Here is a 26,443-nt window from a genome sequence, read left to right as displayed (position 1 = left end):
ATAAAAGCTTCTATACGGACTAATAACTCCTACTTGCTGGTCAAAGTTTATAAAACTCGGTATTAAACATAAACTATAGACGCATAAACTATAGGTGCTACAGTTTCTGCTTTATAAGCATTACTGTTTTTCAGTTACTTAATCAATCAGACAGTTTATTATCAATATCGATTTCCAAGATTTATATATTGATTATGCATAATATAAATACAATATCGTCGCTAACTATTTGTAATTGTTAAAACCATTATAATTACGACTCTTTGAATTAAAACTAAGCAGTTAGTTCCGTTGGATTTTCATCGGGCTTCGCTTCTGACTTGGATAAAACTTTTAAATAATGATAAGCAAACAATCCAAACGAAAGGAGAAGGCTTTCTGCAAGACAATACAATTGTTAAATCAATCACATAAATGAATATATGTAAATGTAAGAGATAAGCTTACCAAGGCCAACAATATTGTTGTTTTTCATGTTAGCTGTATAGAAGGGATGGTAGCAATCAAAGAGGAAGCAACTGGTAAATGTGAGAACCGTTTGGATTAGAAGCCATGTTGTCAAGTAGCAGATGCTCTGAATAAAGACAATTGCGGGGATGCACCCAAAATGTATATATATGAATATATAATCCGTACTTACACTTTGATCGGTCGCTATTATATATAGAGCAGCAATCAGTATTGGAAAATAAAATATATATATATAATTTACATCGTCGCAGTGCTTCGGATATTCACCTTAAGCAAAAGCCATTATTAAAATCCAATTAATCATATTTATATAGTTTAAGGCCTACCTGACTGGTCAGTTTCGCAATGAGGGCATTGTAACAGATACGTTATAACCATCACCAAAATAAGAACGTTGTAGAATAAAGAAAAAAATAGAGCTATTTTGCGAACAATTTTCAACATATTTAGTCCACTCAGTCTAAACGGATAATGCAGGACAAAATTAAAGGTACCAGCAGAACGCCTGTCAAATATGGCATTTTATTCAGTACTGTGTATGTCATTTATAAATGAGATAATTAATCAAATTGGTTCATCTCCTGCCTTTTAACACTCTTTCGATTAAACTAACGGACTGAATTACAGCCTTCACTTTCATAAATTCCGTGTCACAGTCATAAACAGTTTTGTGTGCCAACGGGAAAGTTGAGAGGGAAAATTAAGTAATTCATTTACGACTTCGGTTCATATAAATTTCAACACGCTATCAACACAAAATCCATACATCCACCAGATATAATCAAAATTCATATAGTGCCTTAACTGAATAATATGAAAATTACCAGTCATATTCTGGCTATAGATTGTATCTCTGATTAAAATAACATTTACCACACGAATCAAACACCTCTAAAAATTGATGAGTTAAAAAAAAAATGTAGTCCATTCTTGATTTAAATAAAATAAAATTTGGTTTAATCATATTAGCGAAAAATGCAAAAGTCTAAAAGTATTTCACATGGAAATTGATTATGCGAGCTGGAATTCAATATGTATACTTGTATATACTCAAATATCCACAAGCTTATCGCAATCACAACTACACATATTTGTATGTCCGTGGCACAGTAAACAAAATGTTTTAAGAAACTGAAGGTCAGAACTGTTGCTGCCATGTCAACGGCTGGGGGGCACAACAAAAGCTGCTACAATGCGCGAATGATTTGCATGGCAAAGGTACACACAAGGTTTATATATACTTATTAAAACAAACACGGAAAATTTGTGTATCGTTTTTTATTTTATTATTGTATATGTATATAAATACGATTTAAATGCTTTATTCATTCACGTTGTATGTAATTCGAGTTTGTCTGTTTTTTTATTATTGGTTATGCATTTTACAATTCACTTGAATTATTGTTAAAAATTTAAGAGATTCCAATGTACAAGTAAAATGATGAACAGCTTTTAATGTATGTATACATATATAATACATAAGTATGTAAATATAAATATATGGTTTTGGACACATGTTTTTGCCAACTGGTACAAATATAGCATAGGGCTTTAACACTACATTGTATATATGTATATAAATTTAAAAAAATGAAAAGAAAAAAGATAAACTTTAACATTAAGATTGCTCTTATTGAGTTGTAACTTTGTTGATTTTTTATTTTATGTTGTAGCAGTGTTTGTTTATTGTTATTTTGTTGATTTGTACAACGACTTTGGACTCGTTTGATTTAGCTTAAGAGCAATTAGATACAAAATAGATGGTTGTACAAACTGTAAGCGTCTTACAATAAGTATTTCTCGATTTAACTTAATCTTTCATTCAGTTGCAAACTTTTTTTTAAAGAAATAACTTAAATATTTGTCCAGCCAAACGATTAACTTCAAATATATTCTGAATTGTTTTTAATTTTCCTCATGTGCGTTCTACGACAATACATATTAAAGAATTAATGCGAATGTGTGTGTTTGTATGCCATGTGCATGTTTATGTGTGTATGCGCATAGTGGGTGTTGCAAATTTTGTTTTAGTAGCCATTACGGCGCTTGTGGTTGCGCACATTGTTGGCCAGGCAACAGGCGAAGATGAATCCAATCAGCTATACAAATAAAAACAAAATAATATCATTATTTATGAACAAATACCACAGCTGAGTCAACTCACCTCCACACCAATCAAGCCCAGTCCAAAGAATTTGGCCTTCTCACTACTGCCGGACATGAAGTCAACAAACTTGGCATGGCAACCGCCATAATAGTTCAATGGGTTAAGGCAGGTGCCTTCGCAGCAGCTCGCTGGCAATCCCTGGGTGAACACGGAAACCGTATAATCCTGGGGACCATTGCGTCCGCAGCAATGCAGCTGTTTGAAAAACATCCAGTTCAAAAGTTAAGCGATTGCATTAGGTGTAATAGGTTTGCGGTCATCACATACCGATTTCTGAATGGCATCAAAAACACCACCCTCACGTGCCTCCCGCGATTCCCAGGCCTTGTCAATCACATCACCCATGGCGGTATCAAACTTCTCCTTATTGGTGAACAGCAGCACCACAATTGTCAATTGCAGAATGAGCAGGATCAGCAGGCACACGGCATAGCTCATGGTCATACACACAGATTCGCGTATTGCTCCACAGCAACCCAGGAATGAGATGAATACCACAACCGAGCCCAGGGTGATCATAATAATAGGCAATGCTGCCTGCGGTGGGAATCCGACCTGTCCATTGACCTCGATGGTGCCAATGCTCTGCAGGATGAGCACGCCATAGACAATGCCCAATATGCCGATAATCTGAAAGTAAATAGGAATACACATTATGTGATTCGTAATATAATATTGACAAAAAATAAAAATGATTATATCTTAAATATTTCAAAGCATTGCGAACTTATTTCATGTGACGCTTTCCGATTAAGATAATTCTAGCAGCTGCTCTCAGTTTAAAAAGCTTGAAGAGAATAGTTAGAGATGTTGTTGTTAAGGGGCTGTTATCTGAGTAAAGTTGAATCAACTCAAGTCTGTCACTGTAAATACTTAGTAGGTGCCACAAATGACACATCGAGTCACAAAGCGGCCATAATAGCAACGCCAGACTGCAATTGCTGCACTTGTTGCTGCCGTAGACGGTCGACAATTGAATTCAACAATGTTGCTCTAATTATGGTTAATTGAAAGAGCAAAAAAAAAAAAAAAAATAAGAACTCTGGAGCGAGAAAGGGTCATTTAGCATGCTAAAGATAAATTATATAAATTCTTAATTACTAGTGGGCCCGTCACTCTGACCTCAGGGATAAGAGACGGCACAGTACGTGGCTAATGGCTATTAAAATAAGCAGTCGTAATGCTGGTTACGTAATGCAAGCAGCTAACTAGTTGCGTTAGTTGAGTTAGAATTAAATAACAAGAGCTATCATTAAATACGAAATGCACACGCAAACAATGAAGTACAAATGTATGTCTCATATACTGATCTAAAAACTAACTACAAATATTTGGGCGCCATCTAAGCTTCCTCTGTTTGTTTTCACTAAGCATACGCACATTAGTTCACCGTTGATAAGATAAAAAGCATCTAATATATAAAAAAAAAAAAATCTCAGCTGCCAACAGCTGTAAAAAATCCAAAAGTTCAAGGTGAATAGCAATTTACGTCAAATTTATGCAAATTGTGTGTTTTATATTGGCTGTCATTACTATTGTTGTTGTGATCGTTGCTGTTGCAAAAATGTTTTACTTAATTCGTATCTGAGCTGCAGGCAGCAAAAAAATTGTTGCTGTGCCATTAATTGAATTTGCTTGATTTCATTATACCCACGTTTGCATGCTTCTTTCTGTGTCCATATCTATAGCTGTAGCTGTTTGGATCTCATGCGATTTTTGCATCTGTATCTCTATCTGTATCTGAATATCTGTGTGGGTTGCTCCATTTGCCAGTTTGTGGGCGTTAAAAATTGTATTTGTGTACTGAATTGAAGCAGCGACACTCAGCTAAGAACATGTCTTGTCCAAACTCTGGCATCATTGACCCAAATAGCCGCATGAAAAGCAGTGTTTGCCTAATTAGGCCGTTAATTGCTCTAGTTTACAAAAACAAGAGCACTGCCCAATGAAAACATCACGTGCAAATAGCTCTTGTCAACTGACGAATTTTAAAAACAGACAATCCCCACAGGGAACATACAAATACTTATACATAAAAACATAGCTTCAGCTTAGCAGCAGCTTCCCCGTTCGCCGAGTTACATTTTTGGTAGCTCATGACGTCATGGTCTCTGAAATACTTTGAATGCAAATTGCCAAAGCAAACAGAGTTGGTTAATAATACTCTCTTTGTTCACTGCCAAGCCTGGGCAAAAATCCAAAAAGGTATCTCACTTGGAGATACTCTTCATTAAATCGATGGACTAGTATTAGTAGATGAAGTAGCCAATTTATATTGTACATATGTTTCGCTCTTCATAAATACACATAAATACATTTTGTAAGTACAAATATGATCGCTTTGAGTTAGTACAGGGTATAGACAAAAAAAAAACTTTCTTGAAAGTCTGAGCTCATTTTTGGGGGCAGTTTGAGCAACAACCCTCGAGAGAGCTCAAGCATATTTGAGGCTATTCAATTGCAATAAATAAATACGCACAAGAAGAGAAGAAATTCAATGCGCTGTTTGGGGACCGACCACACCCAAAAATAAAAATAAATAAAAAAGCCCCGTCGACCAAGCGGCGCCGAATTGAAGTCTGTGTAGCTTGTAGTGAGTTGTCTGTACGCTGTTTGTCACTTGTCGTTTGCACTTAGTATCTTGGCAGTTATCACAGGCGAACAACAAATGCCAAGCCAGATATAGTCGTAGACAAGTACAAGTTGCTGCCACACACAAGCATCTGCTTGTGCAACAGGACGTATGCGTGATCAAAAAACATGTGACATTCTGATTAAAAGCGTATCGCAATTTCGAAAATAATTAAACACTACACGTATTTATAGTTCTAGAACACGACACAGCAATACAACCATATTAACTTTTAAATGGGAAAAAAGCAACCATAACAAAAATAACAAGCGGCGAAATGAAATTAATGCTCGAGAAATTTATTGCACAGCTCAAATCGAATAAAACATACACTTTACAATCCTACTTACAAATTAAAAATAAAAGCCAACTGTTTAATGATTTCAATAATTATTACGATTTTACAATTGTTGAGCTATTAAAAATATTATTTGCGTTTGTTTGAACAGTTTAATTAGATTCAATATATTTCCGCATTGGTTATAGTCTAATTTAGAAAATTACTCATTAACAGATAAAGATTCCTCGTTGAAGGTTGGCTTCGCTTAAAAGCGATAATGCCAGCAAAATTTAGACAAATCGTGACATATATATGTCTATATGTATGTGCTATGGCAATGTCAGTTGGGCTTTTTTCATTCGCCTTTGTCGCCGGCCGCAGCTCAAGTTCTAACGCGTACTTGAGAGTCAGACGTGAGAAATATACAGAAATACACACACTGAGACTCGAATGAGTAACTGAATCTGGGTAAAACACACAAAACCATTTAGACAAATTAACGTTGTATGAGTAAGAGTCTACATGTATCTGTATCTGCATATGTATAGGTTACCTGTAGTTTCCCTTTTGTATTTAAACAAGCGAATTGCACAATGTTTTCGTGCTTTCTCAAGCGTTGCCTGGTTTTTTTTTTTTTGTGTTGTTCATACTCTAACAGAGAGTATCATAACTTAAACATACAACACGATAAGCATTGGATATAGATCGAAAGTGTCACCGAGTACACTTTTGAGAATGATGTCAAACTGAGCAAATTCGCCTGTCCGTTTGTATATTTCTCTTTGTATCTGGAACGACTCATAGAAATGAATGAATGCCCGGAAACTGATTTTTGTATGCAAACCCAAATACTTTCTGGCTTATATCAAGATCTCACTTGAGTTTTGATTGATGTATGATTTTATTACATCTCAAGCAAGTGTATTAATACTTCGACTACTACAATAATTGGCGGGCTTTCTTATTTTATAACATTGTTTTTTTTTGGCCAGGCCAAGCGACGCTCGAAGGCGGCTTTTTGTTGTGGTCTTTTAATTTGCTTGCCTTAACTATCAAGTGTGTTATGTACACACACACACACACACACACATACACACATACACACACAGTCAAGTCGATGTCTGCATCAGATATATATATATATATATGGAAAGGCAGACAGGCCAGGCAGGCAAACAACCTGAGCCGAGTTGCACGTGTAAATGTGAAGTATGTATGTATGTATATATGTATGAATGTATATAAATAAAGTGTGCTTGTTCTTTCCACCAGTTGCTGGGTATTGCAACAAGTTTTCATTCTGCTGACTTATTCATTTATTTATTAACTCGTTGAGCTTGGCGTCGAAGCGTTCATTTTCTGTTTTTTGCTTTGCTTTCTGTTTCACAAAAGCGTCAATTATTCGACGATTTAAAAATGTTAACAGAAATATATATATATATTTAGATATGTAAGTACGTATGTATGTAAATATATTTATATATGTGTTGATACACACATCGGCATTTTTTTATATATATTATTTAAAGGTGTGTTTTTCATTACTGTGTATGTACAAATATTTGCCTTAATTAATATTTGAAATGCGTTGCTAATTTCATAGCCACAATATGGTTGTGGTTGTTATAGTTGTAGTTGTGTTTTCAATATTGATGACGTTGAGTCATATCTGCTGATCAAAGTAGCACAACAATTGCACAGTTAGCATTCATCTTATCACGAAATAGTGAATAGTAGTGATTGAGACGGAAGCTGATTCATTTCTCCATATGACATCATGCATCACTGAATTCTGGCTAATTAAATAAAGTCTCAAAATATTTACACAATTCAAGTTCCAAACAAATCTGTGGCTATTGTGTGCATAATGGTAGCTTAAGAAAATAAGCAAATAAAGCAGCGAAAGAAACGCTCATAAACACTGAAATTGATGAAGCCAGCTACAAGCAAAGGCCTACATCAGCATTTTGTTACAGATACAGATACAGATAGAGCTACACACACATTGTGAGTGTGGGTCTCTGTTGGGAAGCTGAATACACACGTATTATATAAAAACGATGATGTCATAGCCGCAACGAGCCAAAATCGAGGGGACAAAAACAAAAAACAAGTTTGCTTGAGGACCAACTGCGATCCAAACTGGATTTACATTCCAAAAACATTTAAAATTCGAAGAAAAAAATAAAAACATGCCCAGTAATAACTAATACATTTAAATGTGCATATTTATGTATCTTCCTGATTAAAATAACCATTAATATTGTTATAGAATTTCGTTTATACTTTTACTCACCGACACGATGGTATTGAATACGAAGAGTATGTATTTAACCATAGACGTTCCGCAATCCATTTTGTTATAGCTTTTGTTTCCTGCAATGCATGAAATGAAAGTGAAAAATATAAGAAATTAAGCATATTTAAATTGCGTTGTCTTATTAGTTAAGCTGTCGAGCAAGTTCAAATTATGTCAACAACGAGGGACATTAGGCGTTATATAAGCGAACAATGCATATGATTAACATGATTTGTATTTGATTCAGTTAATTAATTTTATACAACAGAGTGTTCAAATTGTGTAAAAATTAATCTACAACTATAAACTTGTTTTTTTTTCCATTATTTATTGCATAAATTTGGATGCGTTTTTTAACTGGGTGCCTTGGGGTTTCTCTATTTATTGTTATGCTCATTTGGTGTTTGCTTAAAGTGCTTATTTATATACATATGTATATTAACTTTAATATTTATTATATTAATTCAAGAGACACATGATTAAGATTGTGTTTGCTAGTGGATTATGCGATTTATTCGTAACCGCTAAAAACCGGTTCGCCTCGTAAAAAAAAAAAAACAATTATTATTAATAATACGGCGCACTTTTTATATTTTTATAATTCGAATTTTGAACTCATGATTCGGTACTTTAAATATTTGATTTGCAAAAATCTCTTGTATGCGTCACGATTAGCAACAATTGAAGACAATTTAATTGTACGTGAAATTATTGCGCATTTATACTTGTTTACGCCGTAAACTTCTCTGATCCCTTCCTTCCAACCGTTCGTGGGTTGTCTTGCCAACCACACAACAACATCAACCAAGGCTACAAAATGTATTTATGTACATATGTACATATATATTGATGTTTGTATATATATATATATATATATGTGTGTGTATATGTATATATGTATTACATTGTTCATTGCACTCTATCACAGATAACAAAAGCAGCAGCATCACCAACAACAACGAAGTTTTGTCATTTCATTTTCATTAAATGTTGTGTTGTTTTATTTTTGTTGCATTATTTCTTGCACGCAATAAATAACTTTTCAAGTGTGTCGTCTTTATTTGAAATGTGCTTTTGCACTTTCCGTTTTCAACCACTTTCACATGCGTCTCCTACGCGCAGCTGCTTATGCAGCTGCAGCATCTCAGGTAGTCCAAAGCAATTTAATCGAAAGCAGATAGGCATTTGTACGCACATATATACATATAATATGTATAAATATATATATATATATATATAGCTTATTCACTTATTAGGTTAGTTGCACTTTGCCACTTAATACTTAATAACATTACCTTTTCTGGATTCTTTTTTTACAAGTTGATACGCGCGCGGCACGTCTGTTTCGACGAAAAACTGTTTTTGATTTGACTCAAAGAAAACGAATAGGCAAATACTGAAAACTGGTTTACAGTGTGACCAGGTTTGTTAACCACAAAAATGTTTAATTAAAACCAGTCTTGATATTTTTTGTATTGATAATCTAAATTCAAATTAAATGCTTAGAAGTGACATTATTTGTTATATAACGGCCAATGGACATCTTGTAAAATAATGCTGCCGTTTGATTTGCTTAAACTTTCAGGAAACCTTGCTAACACCAAACACGTAGTGACAACACATCGCAAAGTGGTGTATGGTCACATTAACACATCGTTCGTGACAATGTGACAGCCCTGTCAAGTTGGCGCAGAATTTAGTGAAAACCCAAATTACCAAGTGTAAACCTGTTGCTTTCTTGCGAGGTGGAAAGGCAGTGAGGGGCACATATATACATACACTCAAGTAGGAGGATCGATAGTTATGCTGACCGCTCGCTTGTGTTCCATATTGACAGTCGACACTCTCAAAGCATAGGCGACCAAAAAGCTTTATGTGAGAGCTCTATTCAGAACCCGATATTTTACCGTTACAATGCAGTGTTCGATTCTGATACGGTATTTTCGGTTCTAATAAATTCAATCGGTTATTTTTGGGTAACAAATTCTGGTGTGATTCCTGGGCAACAATAGATAAGAATTTAATACCAGGGTCTCAACATTTTTCTAAATGTTCTTACGGTAATCGGTAACATATTGGCTTGATATGATACTAGTTAAGCAAAAAAATTATCGTATATTGGATAAATATATATGTATATATCATATCATAAAAAATAGAATTGAGGTGTCAGCAGGTAGTCGAAGGTCTGCAAAGGTATTTTATCTTCGGCGTGTCTACAATAAATGTTATTTCTTGCCCTGACCTCATTAAAAATTGGTAAAAGAGGTATAATGAATTATATAAACGTATGTAGAAGGCAACCCTACTCCGTTTATATATTCTTGATCAGTATCAACAGCCAACAAGCCAATCTCAGAGACTAAAAGATCTGCAGGCTTAAAATCGGGATTATTTGATCCTGTATAAATTAGTAACTTAGTTCTTGTATACAAGCACAATTTGATAATCTGGTTTTACATTTAATTTTTGCTATATATAAAAACACAATCGAAATGTTGTTTACGGTTGAAAATACCACATATTAAGAAATACATGTGCGCAGAAATAGGAAATACATTTCCTAATCAATAGGTTACCATCTAGTCACAATCGAGACTAATAATTTTGGCGTCTGTCGCTGTTCCGGGTTTGATTCGCCAAACAGAATGCAAATATGAACGCGACCAACTGTAAGGAAATTAATAACTTAGTATCTGAACGAAATGTAAAAGGTTTTATCATCACAAACCTCAATTGCCGTTACGCCCAGACCAGCATATTTGATAATGTTGGCATTTGTGTCCCAAAGATAATCAACTCGAGCCCTGCAACCCTGACTGTAGACGGCGATCACTGAGCACGAACCATTTGTTGGTGAATCACAGCATGATGCTGGGTAGGGGGGTATTCCATAATCGTAGTATTTGTTCAGGCCACAGCATTGTAACTAGTAGAATATCGTAATAGTTTATTATAAATCTGTGCATTGTTGGACGTTTTGAAATACTGACAGTTGTCTGCAGACTATTCATTAAGGCATTCGACGATTTCCTCTGATTCCAAATGGCTTCCACGACTTTATCGAGAGACTCACGTATTTGCACATGATCTACCCAAATATAGATGATCAGAGCTAATTGACACAAGAACAAACACAACATGATGATTGAGTACTACGAATAAAACAAAATAAGAGAATGTAATTAAGTGAAAACTTTTAATTACTATTTATAATTTACCGTTGTAAGGGCACAGGCATCCTCGCGAATGGCACCGCAGCATCCAAGGAACGCAACGATAAAGATAACACATCCGAGGATCAGTATAATAATAGACACACTATTCGCTTGGTAAATTTCCTCGAAGTCGGAAAAGTGTTTGATATGCGACACCAAAATTGACCCAAATATAATAAGCAAAATACCGCATATCTGAAATGGAACAAACGAAACATTGAATGCATGTATGTATGAATATATTCTATCCCAATCAGTTCACAAAAGGGTGCTCAAACCCTAAAAAATGGTTAAAAGCGAAACAATGAGGCAAAAGTGTGTAATATACATATTTGCGTAAGGGGGCGGCAGACACAATATATATATACATATATATATATATATATTCTATTCAAGATATCCCTACCAACGAACGAATGAGCACAGATAAACGTCCGCATTGTTTTCAAATAGAATTGGTCCAGTTATCACTTATCTGCTGTAGTATTACTCATTATTTTTCATTACTCATCTATAGGCTGTTTCAAAACTTCCGATGTTGCTCATTAGCTATAATTGCGCTTAACATCGGCATGTAATGTGAAAATCACGACATTCCTAGAGAGTTCACAATATGAATTGTATTTATTTGTCAATAAGAGATAAGATAAAATAGATGTGTAGATACATACATGAACATATTGTTCACGTAATACGATATATGTCTATATTTCTATATATATATACATATATACGTAGGCATATCTAAGATGTCGAGTACAGTTTTTTTTCCTGCTTATGATAAGGGAAAAAACCTCCGACTGCACTTAATTTGCATACTAAACTTACCAAACACAATATATTGAATACAAAAAGCACATATTTAACAAAAACTCCACCGCAATCCATAGTGACTAATTATTATGAGGAGCTCGTGATTACTTTTACTTTGATCTGAATACTTTCGCTTCTAATTACTAACTGATTATTATTGCGTCGGTAACAAAGGTTCTTTCATTGCGAGCTTTTGTTTTCCATATCAGCAAATGCAGTAAGCTTTTCCAAACTTGTTAAAAATATACAAAAAAAAAACTCTGTAAATCCCTGCCTACTTTTGGGCTTATATAGAAATATGATGTTAAAATATACCAAAAGCTACTTTGCCGGATTAATGAGAAAAACATCAGTCGACAAATGTGTATAGACTCTCCCATATCACACATAAGCGAGAAACAAAGAGATGAATTCTAGAATCGACTTTTCTTTACTTTAAAAATCGTAATTTTTTTTAAATAGTTATAAATAGCTATACAAAAATTTAGGTTTATGGATTCTCTCTATTTAAATAATTATGAAAAAATTGTGGTTTTTAAATTCTATGCCTCACAGAATTTATAACTTTTATATTTATTAAACATACACTTTAACATTGATATATATTAATCATGAAAATCAAGTTAAGAGAGAAATGCAAATTTAGATCGTGCTTTAAAAACTTTAAGGATCAAAAGCTTTGCCATCATTGAATTATAAATAGCTCTTAGCCGTACGTTGCTCCACCGGAACTTGATTTGCGCATACAATTGGCTAGTGCGCCGGCTAAAATGAACACAATGAATTCGTATATGCAAATGCCTAGGCCGGACCAGAGAACGATAGCATTGTTATCATCCCAGAAGCTGTAGAATTTCTGGTTGCATCCTTGGCGACTCTCGTATATGCTAGATGGGCACGTCTGATCGCGATTCGTGTAACCGCAGCAGGTGCCGGGCACAACACCATTGCCAACATCGAAATAGTTAGCGTAGCCTTCGTTGCCGCAGCAGTTGAAAGTGAGCTCCAATGCGCCCATCGGGTATCCAGTCGCCGCTGTGTTCTCCTGCCAAACAGTATCCACCAGCTTACGCATATCATTCAAAAAGTCATTTTCGTTTACAGCGATCCAGCAGGTTAACACCAATTGCAGCACGAACAATAAAAACATCAACGTACCATACTAAAAACAAAAAAAAATGATATCTGTCAAAACTTCAATTGAACTTGAAGAAAACCAGTAGAGAACCCACCGTTGCAGTTAGGCAGGCATTCTGTAGCCAGACACCACAGCATCCAAAGAAGGATACGATGAATATTAGTCCACCAAGAACGGTCACACAGATCGGTATGGTATCCGCGCTCGCTAGCTGCTCCACATCACTTAGGCGGGAAAAGTTCGATAGCATTATGGAGCCCAACACAATGAGCAAGATGCCAACGATCTGTTAAGAAATACATATGATCAAAATTTTATTTTAGTATCATGTACTGACTATCTCAAATCAGTCTTGGAACTTAATATTTTGAATTTCCAAAATTTTAGGCAATTTCTATATTTTACTAAAATGCTTTATATAATATATATTTATATTGACATAATGATACGGCATGATTAATGCTCCTTTCATTATTATCATTGGTACAAAACAGACATAATCCATCATTGATAAAACACACAAGCACACATACATATATATATAATAGTTATAGCTATTACAATAACTGAATTCTTGCGAATGACTCAAAAACATTCATATTGTCAATGTTATTTTTTCAAAGCTGACAATGATAACTTGCGATAACAATAACAGCCACATTTTATTTATATTTTATTGAAAAAAAAGAAACAATCCTATAAGCTCATTCGCATGAGCAAAATATATACTATATAAGGAAGTGATATACATATACCAGATACGTGTAATGCTACGTCATTTTTTAAGTGCATTATAAATATAAGGACACACAACGAGTTGCCAATGAATTGTTGATTTATTAATTTTTACATATATAAAATCTTGCGCAAATTATCGTATTTTCAAGAGCATCTTTGAATAGCAAAATATATTTTGATATGGGAGCTTATCTTTCAAACGAAAGTTCTAAATCTATGATTTAGTAAACCGAACAAATTACAGTTAAAATCATATAAATTCCATATTTTTTCAATATAGCATTTAAACTGGGAGACCAGTTTTGCTTAGAATCAGACAAACAGACAGAATTCCAGAGGAACCAGTCTTAAATCCGTTACAAAAATCACAAACAAATTATTGAAATACAATTTGCAAAATCTAATATATGTTGAGTAAGTTTCACGTAGTTGTTGTTGTTGTTTTTTCAAATATGTGATCAAATTGTTGGTTTGTAATTATATTTAATTGCGTTTTTTAATAATTATCTGACAACAATGACAAAAATTTCACATGATCCAATTGTTGGTTTTCAATTATAAATAATAGTAATTAACTCACCAAAAACACGATATTTATAATATATAGAAGAATATTCAAAATTCCTGACATGCAACCCATGTTGAAGCCGTTTCTTAATAACGTTTGATGAAATTATATTTAAACTTTTACTGCGCCTTGTTTGCGCGTCGATTACTGTCGTTCGATTGAAACGGTCTCCAAACTGTGCAAGCCATTATAAGCGAACCGAGGCTTTGCCATATCTAGATTGATCCCCGTTTGTATATTTTATCGGCCAACCGCACTGTGGGTGAAATGTTCAATCTCGTAGCTAATGACTCGTGTGTCATGATTAGTCAAAAAAGTTACAGATATTGATAGATAATAATTTAAATAACTCAACGATGTTTTTAATATTAATTTGTTAGCTAACTGCTTTGAATTTTTAAATAACACAGTGTTAAGTGGTACCTATTTGTATACTATGATTATATACATGTTAATTGACAATTTTCTATATTTAAACAAGAGAGAACGTTGCAGTCCATAAGTTAATCCAGCAGATAACAAGAAGCAAAGAACAGGGTGGGTGTAGCCAAGAAATACTCTCCAAGTTTGCCTTTCAGATTGCGACAGATATAAGCTAGTAACGTTTCTTTGCAGTTTTGGTAACTGTAGCTCTTAAATGACGGAAGATTTGAGATTTTGAAAATGTTGGGTGAGGGAGTTTTTACACGCTTCTTGCACTTTGTCTGACGAGGGCACATGTTCCAAGTTTCAAGTTCAAAGTTGCGTTCATACAGATGGACAGACAGCATGACGGACATTGCTCAAAACCAATATACTATGACACCTTCGGAATCAATGTATAAAAATGTTATTTATTTATTTAAAAAAATAGTGTTTGTGTTTCAAATAAAAACAAGAATGATGAACAAAAAATAAACATTTTTATCAGCTAGATTGTCTGCGCCGACCACTGCCACGAGCCCCAAGTTTTTCTAGATCTATGCGAAAGGGTAACAATGGAAAACTTGACAAAAAGTAAATATTTTGCGTGCATTTTGTGGTTGGAATTGATAAGTAATGAATCAGCTTCAGGTCGTTATGACCTAATACGCACCAGCGGCTATCGATTTCATCAACAAAACACATACAGCCCAAACTGATAAAGAGTTCTGCGAACTATGCCTAAAATTGTACTCAATATGAGTCGCCTAGTGCTTGATATTAGCAATGAAAAGTTACTATAAATATAATGCCACGATAAGATATTTGTCCTGAAACACGTTTGTATGTATGTAGATAGATCATAAAACCGGTAACATAAACGTCAATATTAAATAAATAAACTTGGTAGTAAGAGTCTAACCTATTGTTTATTTATGGATTTGATGAACATTTTGACAGGTGATGTAAGGATGACTGAATTAATTTAGCTTAGCGCTTCCTCATAGCGCTGGCCAAGCAGCAAGAAATCACAAAGATGGTCAGCTCGAAGAGCGCAATTATCAAACTACCCCAACTAATGAGGCTCATATTGGATTTCCAGAAATCAGTGAACTTCTCACGGCAGCCAGGTCGTGCGGTATAAACTGCTGGCTCGCAGGTCTCGCCTTGTTTCAAGTAGCCGCAGCACGAAAGCGGAACTTTGTCTCCATAATCGGTAAAGTCCTTTACGCCGCAGCATTCCAACTGCATTGAAAATATTGATGATTATTTTATGAATTTGAAATAACTCATCTGATTATTACTCACAGATTGCTGGAGAGTATCCATGGGGAATCTACCGTCAGAATCGTTCTCTTTAAACGCAGTGTCCACCAGATTACCCATTTTCTCAACAAAATTATCATACTCCACAAAGATCCAAATCGACAGTGCCAATTGCAAGGCGAACAAAATGAACATGCAAACGGCATACTAAAGAAATAAAAAACAATTCAGATTAGTTTGGATCTCAGGTTGGAGGTGATTGCTGCACTTACGACTGTGGTGCAGCCGGCATTTTCACGGATTGTGCCACTGCAGCCAATGAAGGCCACCACAAAGATAATACATCCAAGCACGATTATGCAAATGGGAATGGTGCGTCCATTGACTGTGTCAGAGAAAGAGTCAAAAGTGCCGATGTCGGACAGCATTATGGATCCAACCACCAAGAGCAATATGCCACCAGCCTGTAAGGTAGAAGATAACGACATTAGTTGTGCAATCAAGTCGATAGACTTTAAAAGAGACAGTTTTGCTTGTTTGTTGGTTTAACCTTCACTTACCACAAAGACAACATTGAGCAAGTACAGTAAGTACTTAACCGTCGCGGATAGACAATTCATTTTGCTAAGTTCGGTATATCGATTGGGATTAACGTTGAGTTCTTGAGGTCCGTTCGCAGCGACAGTTCGATTCGTTATTAAATGAACCAGCTGAGATCTGGCACCTTAATATTGAAATTGTCGTACCCACTAGTGTGGACTAGGCCAGCTTATCTGGAAACTTATCTGGCATAACAACAATTCGCGGGCAATAGATTTACCTGTATAGTACGTTAGAACCTATGCATTCATGCCGCTAGCTTATCAATGGACCTTATCGGAATGTACCCAAAACGGTACATAACGATTGCTCTATATGTGTGCTGTCAGCTGTATATAGGTACTTTTATTATTTCCACATAGTCGAATGATGTTCATCGGAAATGAATCATTGCCAAAACTTATCATCCGAAGACCTTTAAATATTTGTCTTTATGGGATGTGTTAAATGCCATAACGACGCTGCTGGTGATACTTTCTATGTATTATAACTTTGGCTAATAATATTTCTAATTTTAAGATACATAAGTGAGATTGTGTTATCAACATGATAATCAAATTATCTCTCCCCAACCAAACCTAGCACATGAGTCAAAAATATTGTTATCAGGTCCATTTTTATTTTGTTTTGTTTGAAATCTAGCGCCTTGGGACTCCCCCAACATTATTCAACAAATCGATAATAGATAATAATTATGGTTTGATCGATTAGACCACTTAGTATTTCGACAAGCATTTCAAAGCTGACTTGATTACTGTATTGTCAGTAAATTTATTTTAACAAGCATGAAATTAACATGATTTAACTATAATAATTATTACATTATGAAAATAAAACACCTGTGATTTATATCTTAAGAAACTGTGTATAAAGCAATTTAAATCATGTTCTATTTAACAAATTTTGATGTTATATAATGCAGCTTAGGTGTAGAAAACTTTAGGAAACTTTACTTATTGTATTAATTATTTATATTAAAAGCTCAAGTTAATCTGACTCATTTTTAGAAATACATTTAGCTAGAATTTCTCAAATCATATTTATTACCTGATAAATATATCTACAGAAGTCGATCTCATAGCTAATGACTCGTATGTCATGATTAGTCAAAAAAATTACAGATATTGATAGATAATAATTTAAATAACTCAACGATGTTTTTAATATTAATTTTTTAACTAACTGCTTTGAATTTTTAAATAACACAGTGTTAAGTGGTACTTATTTGTATACTATGATTATATACATGTTAATTGACAATTTTCTATATTTAAACAAGAGAGAACGTTGCAGTCCATAAGTTAATCCAGCAGATAGCAAGAAGCAAAGAACAGGGTGCGTGTAGCCAAGAAATACTGTCCAAGTTTGCCTTTCAAATTGCGACAGATATAAGCTAGTAACGTTTCTTTGCAGTTTTGGTAACTGTAGCTCTTAAATGACGGGAGATATGAGATTTTGAAAATCTTGGGTGAGGGAGCTTTTACACACTTTTACAGTTTGTCTGACGCAGACATTGCACAAAACCAATATACTATGACACCTTCGGAATCAAAGTATAAAAATGTACAATTATTTGTTTTAAAAAAAATAGTGTGTGTGTTTTAAATAAAAACAAGAATGATGAACAAAAAAAAAAACATTTATCTAGTATCTAACAAGTATCTAACCAATATTTTTATTTATGGCTTTGATGAACATTTTGGCAGGTGATGTAAGGATGACTGAATTAATTTATCTTAGCGCTTCCTCATAGCGCTGGCCAAGCAGCAAGAAATCACAAAGATGGTCAGCTCGAAGAGCGCAATTATCAAACTGCCCCAACTAATGAGGCTCATATTGGATTTCCAGAAATCAGTGAACTTCTCACGGCAGCCAGGTCGTGCGGTATAAACTGCTGGCTCGCAGCTTTCGTCAATTTTCAAGAAGCCGCAGCACGAAAGAGGAACTTTGTCTCCATAATCGGTAAAGTCCTTTACGCCGCAGCATTCGAACTGCATTCAAAATATTGATGATTACTTTATGAATTTGAAATAACTCATCTGATTATTACTCACAGATAGCTGGAGAGTATCCATGGGCAATCTCCCGTCAGAATCGTTCTCTTTAAACGCAGTGTCCACCAGATTACCCATTTTCTCAACAAAACTATCATACTCCACAAAGATCCAAATCGACAGTGCCAATTGCAAGGCGAACAAAATGAACATGCAAACGGCATACTAAAGAAATAAAAAACAATTCAGATTAGTTTGGATCTCAGGTTGGAGGTGATTGCTGCACTTACGACTGTGGTGCAGCCGGCATTTTCACGGATTGTGCCACTGCAGCCAATGAAGGCCACCACAAAGATAATACATCCAAGCACGATTATGCAAATGGGAATGGTGCGTGCATTGACTGTGTCAGCGAAAGATCCAAAAATGCCGATGTCGGACATCATTATGGATCCAACCACCAAGAGCAATATGCCACCAGCCTGTAAGATAGAACATAACGACATTAGTTGTGCAATCAAGTCGATAGACCTTAAAAGAGACAGTTTTGCTTGTTTGTTGGTTTAACCTTCACTTACCACAAAGACAACATTGAGCAAGTACAGTAAGTACTTAACCGTCGCGGATAGACAATTCATTTTGCTAAGTTCGGTATATCGATTGGGATTATCGTTGAGATCTTGAGGTCAGTTCGCAGCGACAGTTCGATTCGTTATTAAATGAACCAGCTGAGATCTGGCACCTTAATATTGAAATTGTCATACCACTAGCGAGCTTATCTGGATATTTATCTGGCATAACACTTTCACCCGTAGAGTACGTTAGAACCTATGCATTCATGCCACTAACTTATCAATGGACCTTATCGGATTGTACCCAAAACGGTACATAACAATTGCTCCATATGTGTGCTGTCAGCTGTATATAGGTTAGAAACTGTAGTAAGAAACTGTATATAATGTAATTTAAATCATGTTCTATTTAACAAATTTTGATGTAATATAATGTGGCTTAGGTGTAGAAAACTTTAGGAAACTTTACTTATTGTATTAATTATTTATATTAAAAGCTCAAGTTAATCTGACTCATTTTTAGAAATACATTTAGCTAGAATTTCTCAAATCATATTTGTTACCTGATAAATATATCTATAGCAGTTTTTTACCTTCCATAATTTCAATAACAAAAAAAAACCACAGTCTATCTGAACTTGTTCATAACAACGAAAAAAACCCAAGTACCAAATATATATATATATATACATATATATAAAGATAAGAGCAACACATATACGATTTTAATAGTTTGAATGTCAAACGATAGTAAAAAGTCAGGTATCGCGTAATTAAAAAAAATGCTATCTTTAGATTGGAAAAAAAATGGCTTATACTTTTTTACATCACACGAAGACCTCCATACATTCACGAAATATATAATTAATTAATAATTTTATTCGCATTTCTTGTAATTTAAAAAGTTGTTACATATACATTTTATTTGTATAAGAAAAAATAGCACAATTATATGGAAAACAGTGCATGGATTAAGAGTATAAATTTCAACAGAATTTTAATTTTTAAAAGTGCATAATAAAAAAATAATCGATGTCAATATTGAAATGGCCATCTGAATTATTAAAATAAAATTGTTTATATGTATGATTTTTGTAAAAATTGGGCAACATAATTCGTACTTTCGGTTTTCATTAAAATTAGTAAGGCCTTAATGTCCAGGACCCAATTTCCGAAGGGCCATTAATAGCCCGCTCGGCGTCTATAGTTTCGAATGCTGTTCGCCAAACAGCAGGCAAACACAAAGCCGACAAACTGCAAAAGAATTTTGTGTGTTAGCTGCGACCTGAAGTATAAACTTAAAGAACTTACTTCAATGGCGGCAATGACAAGGCCGGTGTACTTGATGATATCGCTGTTTCTGTCCCAGAATTCCACGAAGGCCTGCTTGCAGCCGCGACGAAAGACGGTCTCCTGGTGGCAATTGTTCGTGTCCTTGCAACATGAGGGCGGGAAATAGCCCTGATAGGTATAGTCTGCAAAGCTGCTCCGACCGCAGCACTCCATCTACAAATGCAAATAAAGTAAATCTGACTTAACCAATGCAATACACAACTTGAAGTTGATGTACTAACACTAATCTGTATGGCATCCATGTAGTCGGCACGGCGTGTTCGTCGCTCCCAGGCCCTCTCAACCACATCGCCCATAATGATCAGATATTTGTCCTTCTGCAGCCACATATAGACGACCAGCGCCAGTTGTCCAATCATCAGCACAAACAGCAAGACAGAGTACTAAAACACAACAAGTTACTCATTTAGCATTTACTTTCCCATTATAGAGTACGCACCGTCATGGACATGCAGTAGGATTCGCGAATGGCGCCACAGCAGCCAAACCAGGAGATCAGCAATATCACCGTGCCCAGCACAATCATTGTGATGGGCACTTGTTGGGTGCGCAGCGCCTCCGCAAAGTCATCGATGTTGTGAATATTGCTGAAAAGCAGTGCACCGAACACAATCAACAAGATGCCGCATATCTGTGGACAAAAAATATACAGTTAGCATTTAGCTTTCAAGTTGTTTATAGAATGTTTGTTTGGTATTAGATAATAAAAAGCTCTCTGATCAAATTAAAACAAAAAGCTTTATCCAATACGAAAACCACTTAAATCAATTAACTGAAAACCATAGGCATTTGGTATTAATTGTGGATAATATATAGCATTAAAAACACTTTCAATTGACACATGTATAATAAAAGAAAACTCTTTAGACATTAAAAACTCTTAATAGATATTTAAAGAGTACCTATACCAATACTACAATAGTAGAAAACTCCTGATATTAATTGATAAACATGCTTTTGTTTTATTTTTCATCTCATGTTCTGGTTGTAAGATTTTGCCATGGTTTTTTAGTTTGTTGAATTAATATAAACATAACCACATATTTGTGGACAAAAGTGTTAATAAGCCCCTTTTTTCTGAGTATACTTTTGGGAGTTATTCAAAGACTAAACCATTATATATAGTTAATTGTAAATGTACTTATTTTATTCCATTATTATTAGGTTTAACGTTATGCGATGTATTTATGATACCGCCAATTGGAACAAATTTACTAATACATATCAATGGTTATACTATCTAATCAATATATGCAACCAATTAAGCAATTTAGATTAAATGACAGCTATAACAAATAAATATGCAAAAGGCAACTGTTTACTTTGATTTCGTGCGAAAATTCGTCAGCAAATGCAAATTACCCAGTTGCAGAAGGTGAAGCTATATTGTGATGGGCGTGGCTACGCATATAAAGATACAATTCAGATAAGCTCATTTTTAACCCATTTCCGTATTCAATTAACCAGAGCGCTTGATCTCACATATTGACCCATTTTAAAGATGATTACGTTGTGTAATTTATTCTCAAAAGTCAACGAACATGTGTATTCAGATAAAAAGCAGTCGAGTGCTTTCATGAATGGAATAACTACGAGTACCATAGTACTCATTAATTTATGTATATATGCTTGTAGATATATAAACCATAACTCAAGCCAAATGAGTTCAAGTGTGCTGTCAACGCCGCCGCCCAATTTTCATTACAATTTCCCCATCCCAGTCCCGCCGGGCGTGCGTGTGTAAATGCAATGTTTTTTTTTCATTTCTAACCAAGTTTTCACTGAATAACTGAATGTCTGACTGTGCGCCAAGTTCATATATAATTAATACAGCTATTTTAGGCGTGGACACCCTCGCCTTTGCCGTCTCCGGCTATTGCGCAATTTTCCATTTTACATTGCACAATTTCTGAGAGGGTGGGTGTTTTATGTTTGCGTGACGAGACTGTAAACTATTTGAAAATTTTGTATTATACATAATTCGGAAATTTCACAACTCAATATGTGATGTTGATTAAAATTCTTTGCCACTTCAGTTGTAAACTGGTTTTTAGGTACAGTTCACGATTATGGGAGTTGGAAGTTGGCTAAAATACAAATACAATTGCAAGGCAAATGAAAATGGCATTACAAACCTGTTGATTCAACTGGTTAACCTCGAGCAGCTGGTTCTAACTATTTTGTAGAAACTCAGAAACTCAGGAATCAAAATAAAAACAAAATAATACAATGCAATGCTCTACGTCATGCACACTAGCCTTTTGTAGCCCAATTTTAATAACGAGTTTTGCATTCTTATGATCTCAGCCTGCTCCGTTAAACAACAAAAATGTCTACTTGCCGAATTTTTGTGGGAAACCGGTTTTTAGGCCTCCCTTTAGCCAAAAAGCCTAAAGAAAACCATATACAGTGAAACCTGACTAGCAACAACTGCAAACTATATAATATAAGTGCTATATTTAGTTTGTGCCTGCTAAAAATTTTGGTCTATTGTTAGTAACTTAATAATACTTTTCTACATTGTTATTGATAAATGTCTAACTTTCAAGGAGTTATGTACACATTTCACAGGTATTACTGTATATTTGTATTCTTTTGTATATAAGAAACCAGTTTCTATATGAATTGAAAGCTTTGAGAAACTTATGATATCATACAATATAATTGAGTTTGGCTCATCAAATGAAAATGAAAAATAAAAACACAATTTCATCTTTACAAAATAATCTGTTTACTCACCGAGCACAGCAAATTGAATATAAATAGTATATATTTGACCATAGAGATTCCGCAGCTCATTTTGATTGAGTTTCGCTGAGATGGCTGAAGAACTGTAACTGTTTTCTCGATTTGTTTGTTTTTGTGTTTTATTCCACTGAGAGTCGAAATGCGTACGAGAAAAAAAATACCAAATAGACGTTATAAATAAGTATGTTTTATAATTTTATTCAGAAGCGTCGTATATAGACCAAAACAGTACGTATATATATATATATATATATATATTTATATATATATGCAGCCACAATAAACACACAGATATCATTCTAAAGAGCATATTCTACCATTCGTAATAAAAAGAATTCTCGCTTTTGTTCAGTTTCGTTTTTAGCATTCCTCCGTTAATGGTCAGAAAAACACGTTCATTATTTTTTTGAATAGCTTGGGATTTCCGTTCGACTTAGAATTAAGTTAACAATTATGTACGGTCAACGTTTTGCGATTGCGCTTAAGAAACCTAAACAGTATGTGAAATTATGTGCGGAGGGTTGGGTGTGTGCTGGACGTGTCTACTTAGCGCACTAGCTCCGGTAAGAGTTTTTGCTTGGGCAACAGCGACGCCTTCAGCTGGTTGAAACGCTGCCAAATGAAAGGATAGCGCGCCAACCAGGTCAGCCACGCCTCCTTGCTGGCCGCGCTGCTCTCCACATCGCGCAAATGCTTATAATATTTGCTGTTCCTTTTTAGAGCCGCAGCCATATCCTGGGCGAATTTGGCGAAACGCAGTTTGAGCAACGTTTCAGAGACATCCAGCAATCGATTGCCCTTGGGCGGATGCACCAGACACAGCTGGCAGACGACATAGTCCTGTGACTGGCTTTTGTTCAGCGGTATAAAGGTCGCATCGCGTCCAATCAGACACTGTTGCAGCCAGGCATAACCATTGGCATTGACACGCACGCCAGGCAACTTGACGGGTAGCAGGCGATCGCGACTGGTGAAGATCGGTATCAGCGGCCGATGCTTGATTAGCAGCAGTGTGTCCTGATCGCGCTGCTGTATGCCGCGTATCTGTCCGGTGTGCATAATCCGTTCATTGATAATGCGTTCCGGGATGTGCGACGGCTGCTTGAACTGCCTCACCAGATATGCAGGCTTGCGGTTCATGTACGCAACAACCAGCATCAATGTGGAGGTGCCATAGATGGCAAGCTTGCTGCCGACTGTGTCGCGCTCCAAGTAATTACATAATCCGTGATATTTCTCCATGAGATAACTTTTCTGGGCGTCCATATCGTTATTGAATATTGATATTAAGTACACTCTAGCCCCTAAAATTGTGCGAACGGGAAGGATGGGATTGTTGAGTATTTTATGCAATTTATTTATGACATCATTTTACTTTAATAAACGCCTGCGACAATTTCTTCCAACAGTCTCGATTCGTTTATGGTTCTATACGTGAACTAATTATATAGTATGTATGTATGGATGTACATAGATACGTTTGCGACGCAATGGCTAAGTTTATTTAAGATTTTGTTGTCATTCGTAGGTCTTCTCTATGTTTTGGCTTGGCGAAGAAGACAACGAAGCAACTAACAACTCTCACGGCAGACGAACAATCGACAAACTTTGACATTTACGTATGCCGGCGATGCCTAAGTGCAAGCGAGATGCCTACTTGACTGCTTGTTGATCTCTATGTGCTTTCCAACACTTTAAATTTTACGTCTTGCAACACTTTCTGATCCACACACACACATATATACCGCTACAGGCGGAATTCAAAAACTCACACACACACACACACACACCTTTTGCGTGATATTTTCCGTTTTATTTTCGAGATGTTGATTTGCGCGCGCTACGTTATGAACTGTTGCTGTTGTCGTTACAGACTGAGATCAGCTGCCCCAACAACCGCCTGTTGCTTCAAGCGGTCGGTTTGGGTCGCTCACATACAAAAAAAAAAAATAAATAAAATACACACACCAACGCGACCAACGGGCACGTTGGCGTTTTTGGCACTCGTTTCCCATTTAATATGACTGACTGCGTACCGTATTGGCGCATTGTATTTGTATTGGTTTTTGTTTTTGTTTTGTTCATGGCTTCCCCAACCCCGACACATTTAGATGACGATGACATCGATCAGGGTGTACTTTATAATTGCATCAATTTGCTCTCTTGCTTTTTCTCACATAAAATAATTGCTCTTTTATTTTTCTGACTAGCCCTTTGTTTACTTATGCAAATGTGCGGTGACTACTTGTTTTTGTTTTATATTTTTAATTTATTTTATTCTGTGGCTGCACTTCGGATTGCGCGCCAAGAGTTAAAACGAGTTTTTTTGTTTGCTTTGTGGTTTCGAATTACCTATATACGTGTGTAAATCAATACATATTTTTACATTTAATTACCGTTCAACCAATACCTTGCATTATATATTAAATTACAATACTTCAGGGCTTGGGGCTTCCGCTTTTAATTGCACAGGAACTTGGTGCTTTGAATTCAAAGCGTCAAATACTTTTCCTTGACACAAAAAACAGCAACAACTACAAACCAGTGGTGGGGCAGCAACAACAAAACTGGTTTACAAGTTGCTGTAACTTGCGTAATCCACTCAGATAAACGTGGCTTAAAAAGCCCAGCACAAACACACACACGCATGCATCAATACATATATACTTACAATACATAAATGTATAGAAGCATAACTTATTTTGCGCCTCTCTTTTTCCGCATTCTCTCATAAAGAAGACAAAAGTACTTACTGGTTTTGTCATTCTCTCTGTTTGTCCTTATGACCTCAACTCCTTGCGACATCCATTGACTAGGGCAAATCAATGGACTTATCAAATCTGTATTTTAGATTCTAAGAATCCCTTTCCAAAATTTGTAAACAAAAAAGATTCACTAATCATCACATCCGTCCTGCTGTCAGCTGGTTTTACACAAGTGTCAGGGTATTTCGCAATCGGTTAGGCCCGACTGAAACGTTCTCACTTGTTTTTGAATGGCACAGTCACAGTCGTCAAATATAATTAACGAGTGCGCACTGTACAATTAACCTCGGCTATATGTAAATATATTTCCATGATGCGAACTCAGACACACACCACAATTATCAACAAATAACATATTTATATATGTGTTTGGTGAATCATTTGCCAAACGAAAACGGAACCAGCTGGAGATCAAATTG

General features: G+C 35.4%; 6 protein-coding genes across 6 annotated transcripts; all 6 read right to left on the bottom strand.

The window, feature by feature from the left end:
* Window positions 1-1,905: 1,905 nt before the first annotated feature.
* LOC6561317 lies at window positions 1,906-11,970 on the bottom strand. The gene is made up of 10 exons (XM_001986647.3): window positions 11,896-11,970; window positions 11,071-11,262; window positions 10,843-11,004; window positions 10,581-10,778; window positions 10,449-10,519; window positions 9,145-9,245; window positions 7,847-7,926; window positions 2,906-3,268; window positions 2,636-2,833; window positions 1,906-2,570 (listed from the first exon to the last, which is right to left on the bottom strand). Exons 1-10 carry the CDS (start codon window positions 11,953-11,955, stop codon window positions 2,499-2,501), a joined length of 1,497 nt encoding a protein of 498 aa, XP_001986683.2. The 5' UTR covers window positions 11,956-11,970; the 3' UTR covers window positions 1,906-2,498.
* A 436-nt stretch (window positions 11,971-12,406) lies between these two features.
* Window positions 12,407-15,200, bottom strand: LOC6561316 (23 kDa integral membrane protein). The gene is made up of 3 exons (XM_001986646.2): window positions 14,337-15,200; window positions 13,113-13,304; window positions 12,407-13,042 (listed from the first exon to the last, which is right to left on the bottom strand). Exons 1-3 carry the CDS (start codon window positions 14,394-14,396, stop codon window positions 12,587-12,589), a joined length of 708 nt encoding a protein of 235 aa, XP_001986682.1. The 5' UTR covers window positions 14,397-15,200; the 3' UTR covers window positions 12,407-12,586.
* Window positions 15,201-15,636: 436 nt separating this feature from the next.
* Window positions 15,637-16,753, bottom strand: LOC6560783 (23 kDa integral membrane protein). Its single transcript, XM_001986645.2, has 4 exons — window positions 16,553-16,753; window positions 16,265-16,456; window positions 16,035-16,199; window positions 15,637-15,971 (listed from the first exon to the last, which is right to left on the bottom strand). Exons 1-4 carry the CDS (start codon window positions 16,610-16,612, stop codon window positions 15,717-15,719), a joined length of 672 nt encoding a protein of 223 aa, XP_001986681.1. The 5' UTR covers window positions 16,613-16,753; the 3' UTR covers window positions 15,637-15,716.
* A 1,517-nt stretch (window positions 16,754-18,270) lies between these two features.
* On the bottom strand, window positions 18,271-19,274 carry LOC6560583 (23 kDa integral membrane protein). The gene is made up of 4 exons (XM_001986644.2): window positions 19,165-19,274; window positions 18,877-19,068; window positions 18,647-18,811; window positions 18,271-18,583 (listed from the first exon to the last, which is right to left on the bottom strand). Exons 1-4 carry the CDS (start codon window positions 19,222-19,224, stop codon window positions 18,329-18,331), a joined length of 672 nt encoding a protein of 223 aa, XP_001986680.1. The 5' UTR covers window positions 19,225-19,274; the 3' UTR covers window positions 18,271-18,328.
* Window positions 19,275-20,054: 780 nt separating this feature from the next.
* LOC6560582 (23 kDa integral membrane protein) lies at window positions 20,055-25,130 on the bottom strand. The gene is made up of 6 exons (XM_001986643.2): window positions 25,050-25,130; window positions 23,251-23,386; window positions 20,951-21,142; window positions 20,733-20,894; window positions 20,470-20,664; window positions 20,055-20,412 (listed from the first exon to the last, which is right to left on the bottom strand). Exons 2-6 carry the CDS (start codon window positions 23,308-23,310, stop codon window positions 20,341-20,343), a joined length of 681 nt encoding a protein of 226 aa, XP_001986679.1. The 5' UTR covers window positions 23,311-23,386; window positions 25,050-25,130; the 3' UTR covers window positions 20,055-20,340.
* On the bottom strand, window positions 23,496-25,053 carry LOC6559081. Its single transcript, XM_001986642.3, has 2 exons — window positions 24,635-25,053; window positions 23,496-24,563 (listed from the first exon to the last, which is right to left on the bottom strand). Exon 2 carries the CDS (start codon window positions 24,523-24,525, stop codon window positions 23,806-23,808), a length of 720 nt encoding a protein of 239 aa, XP_001986678.1. The 5' UTR covers window positions 24,526-24,563; window positions 24,635-25,053; the 3' UTR covers window positions 23,496-23,805.
* Window positions 25,131-26,443: the final 1,313 nt, after the last annotated feature.

The sequence above is a fragment of the Drosophila grimshawi genome, unplaced genomic scaffold (assembly GCF_018153295.1).
Source record: "Drosophila grimshawi isolate 15287-2541.00 unplaced genomic scaffold, ASM1815329v1 contig_1367, whole genome shotgun sequence".
Lineage (NCBI taxonomy): Eukaryota > Metazoa > Arthropoda > Insecta > Diptera > Drosophilidae > Drosophila > Drosophila grimshawi.
Note: the sequence above shows the minus strand (reverse complement) of the source record. Positions and strands in the feature narration are given on the sequence as shown.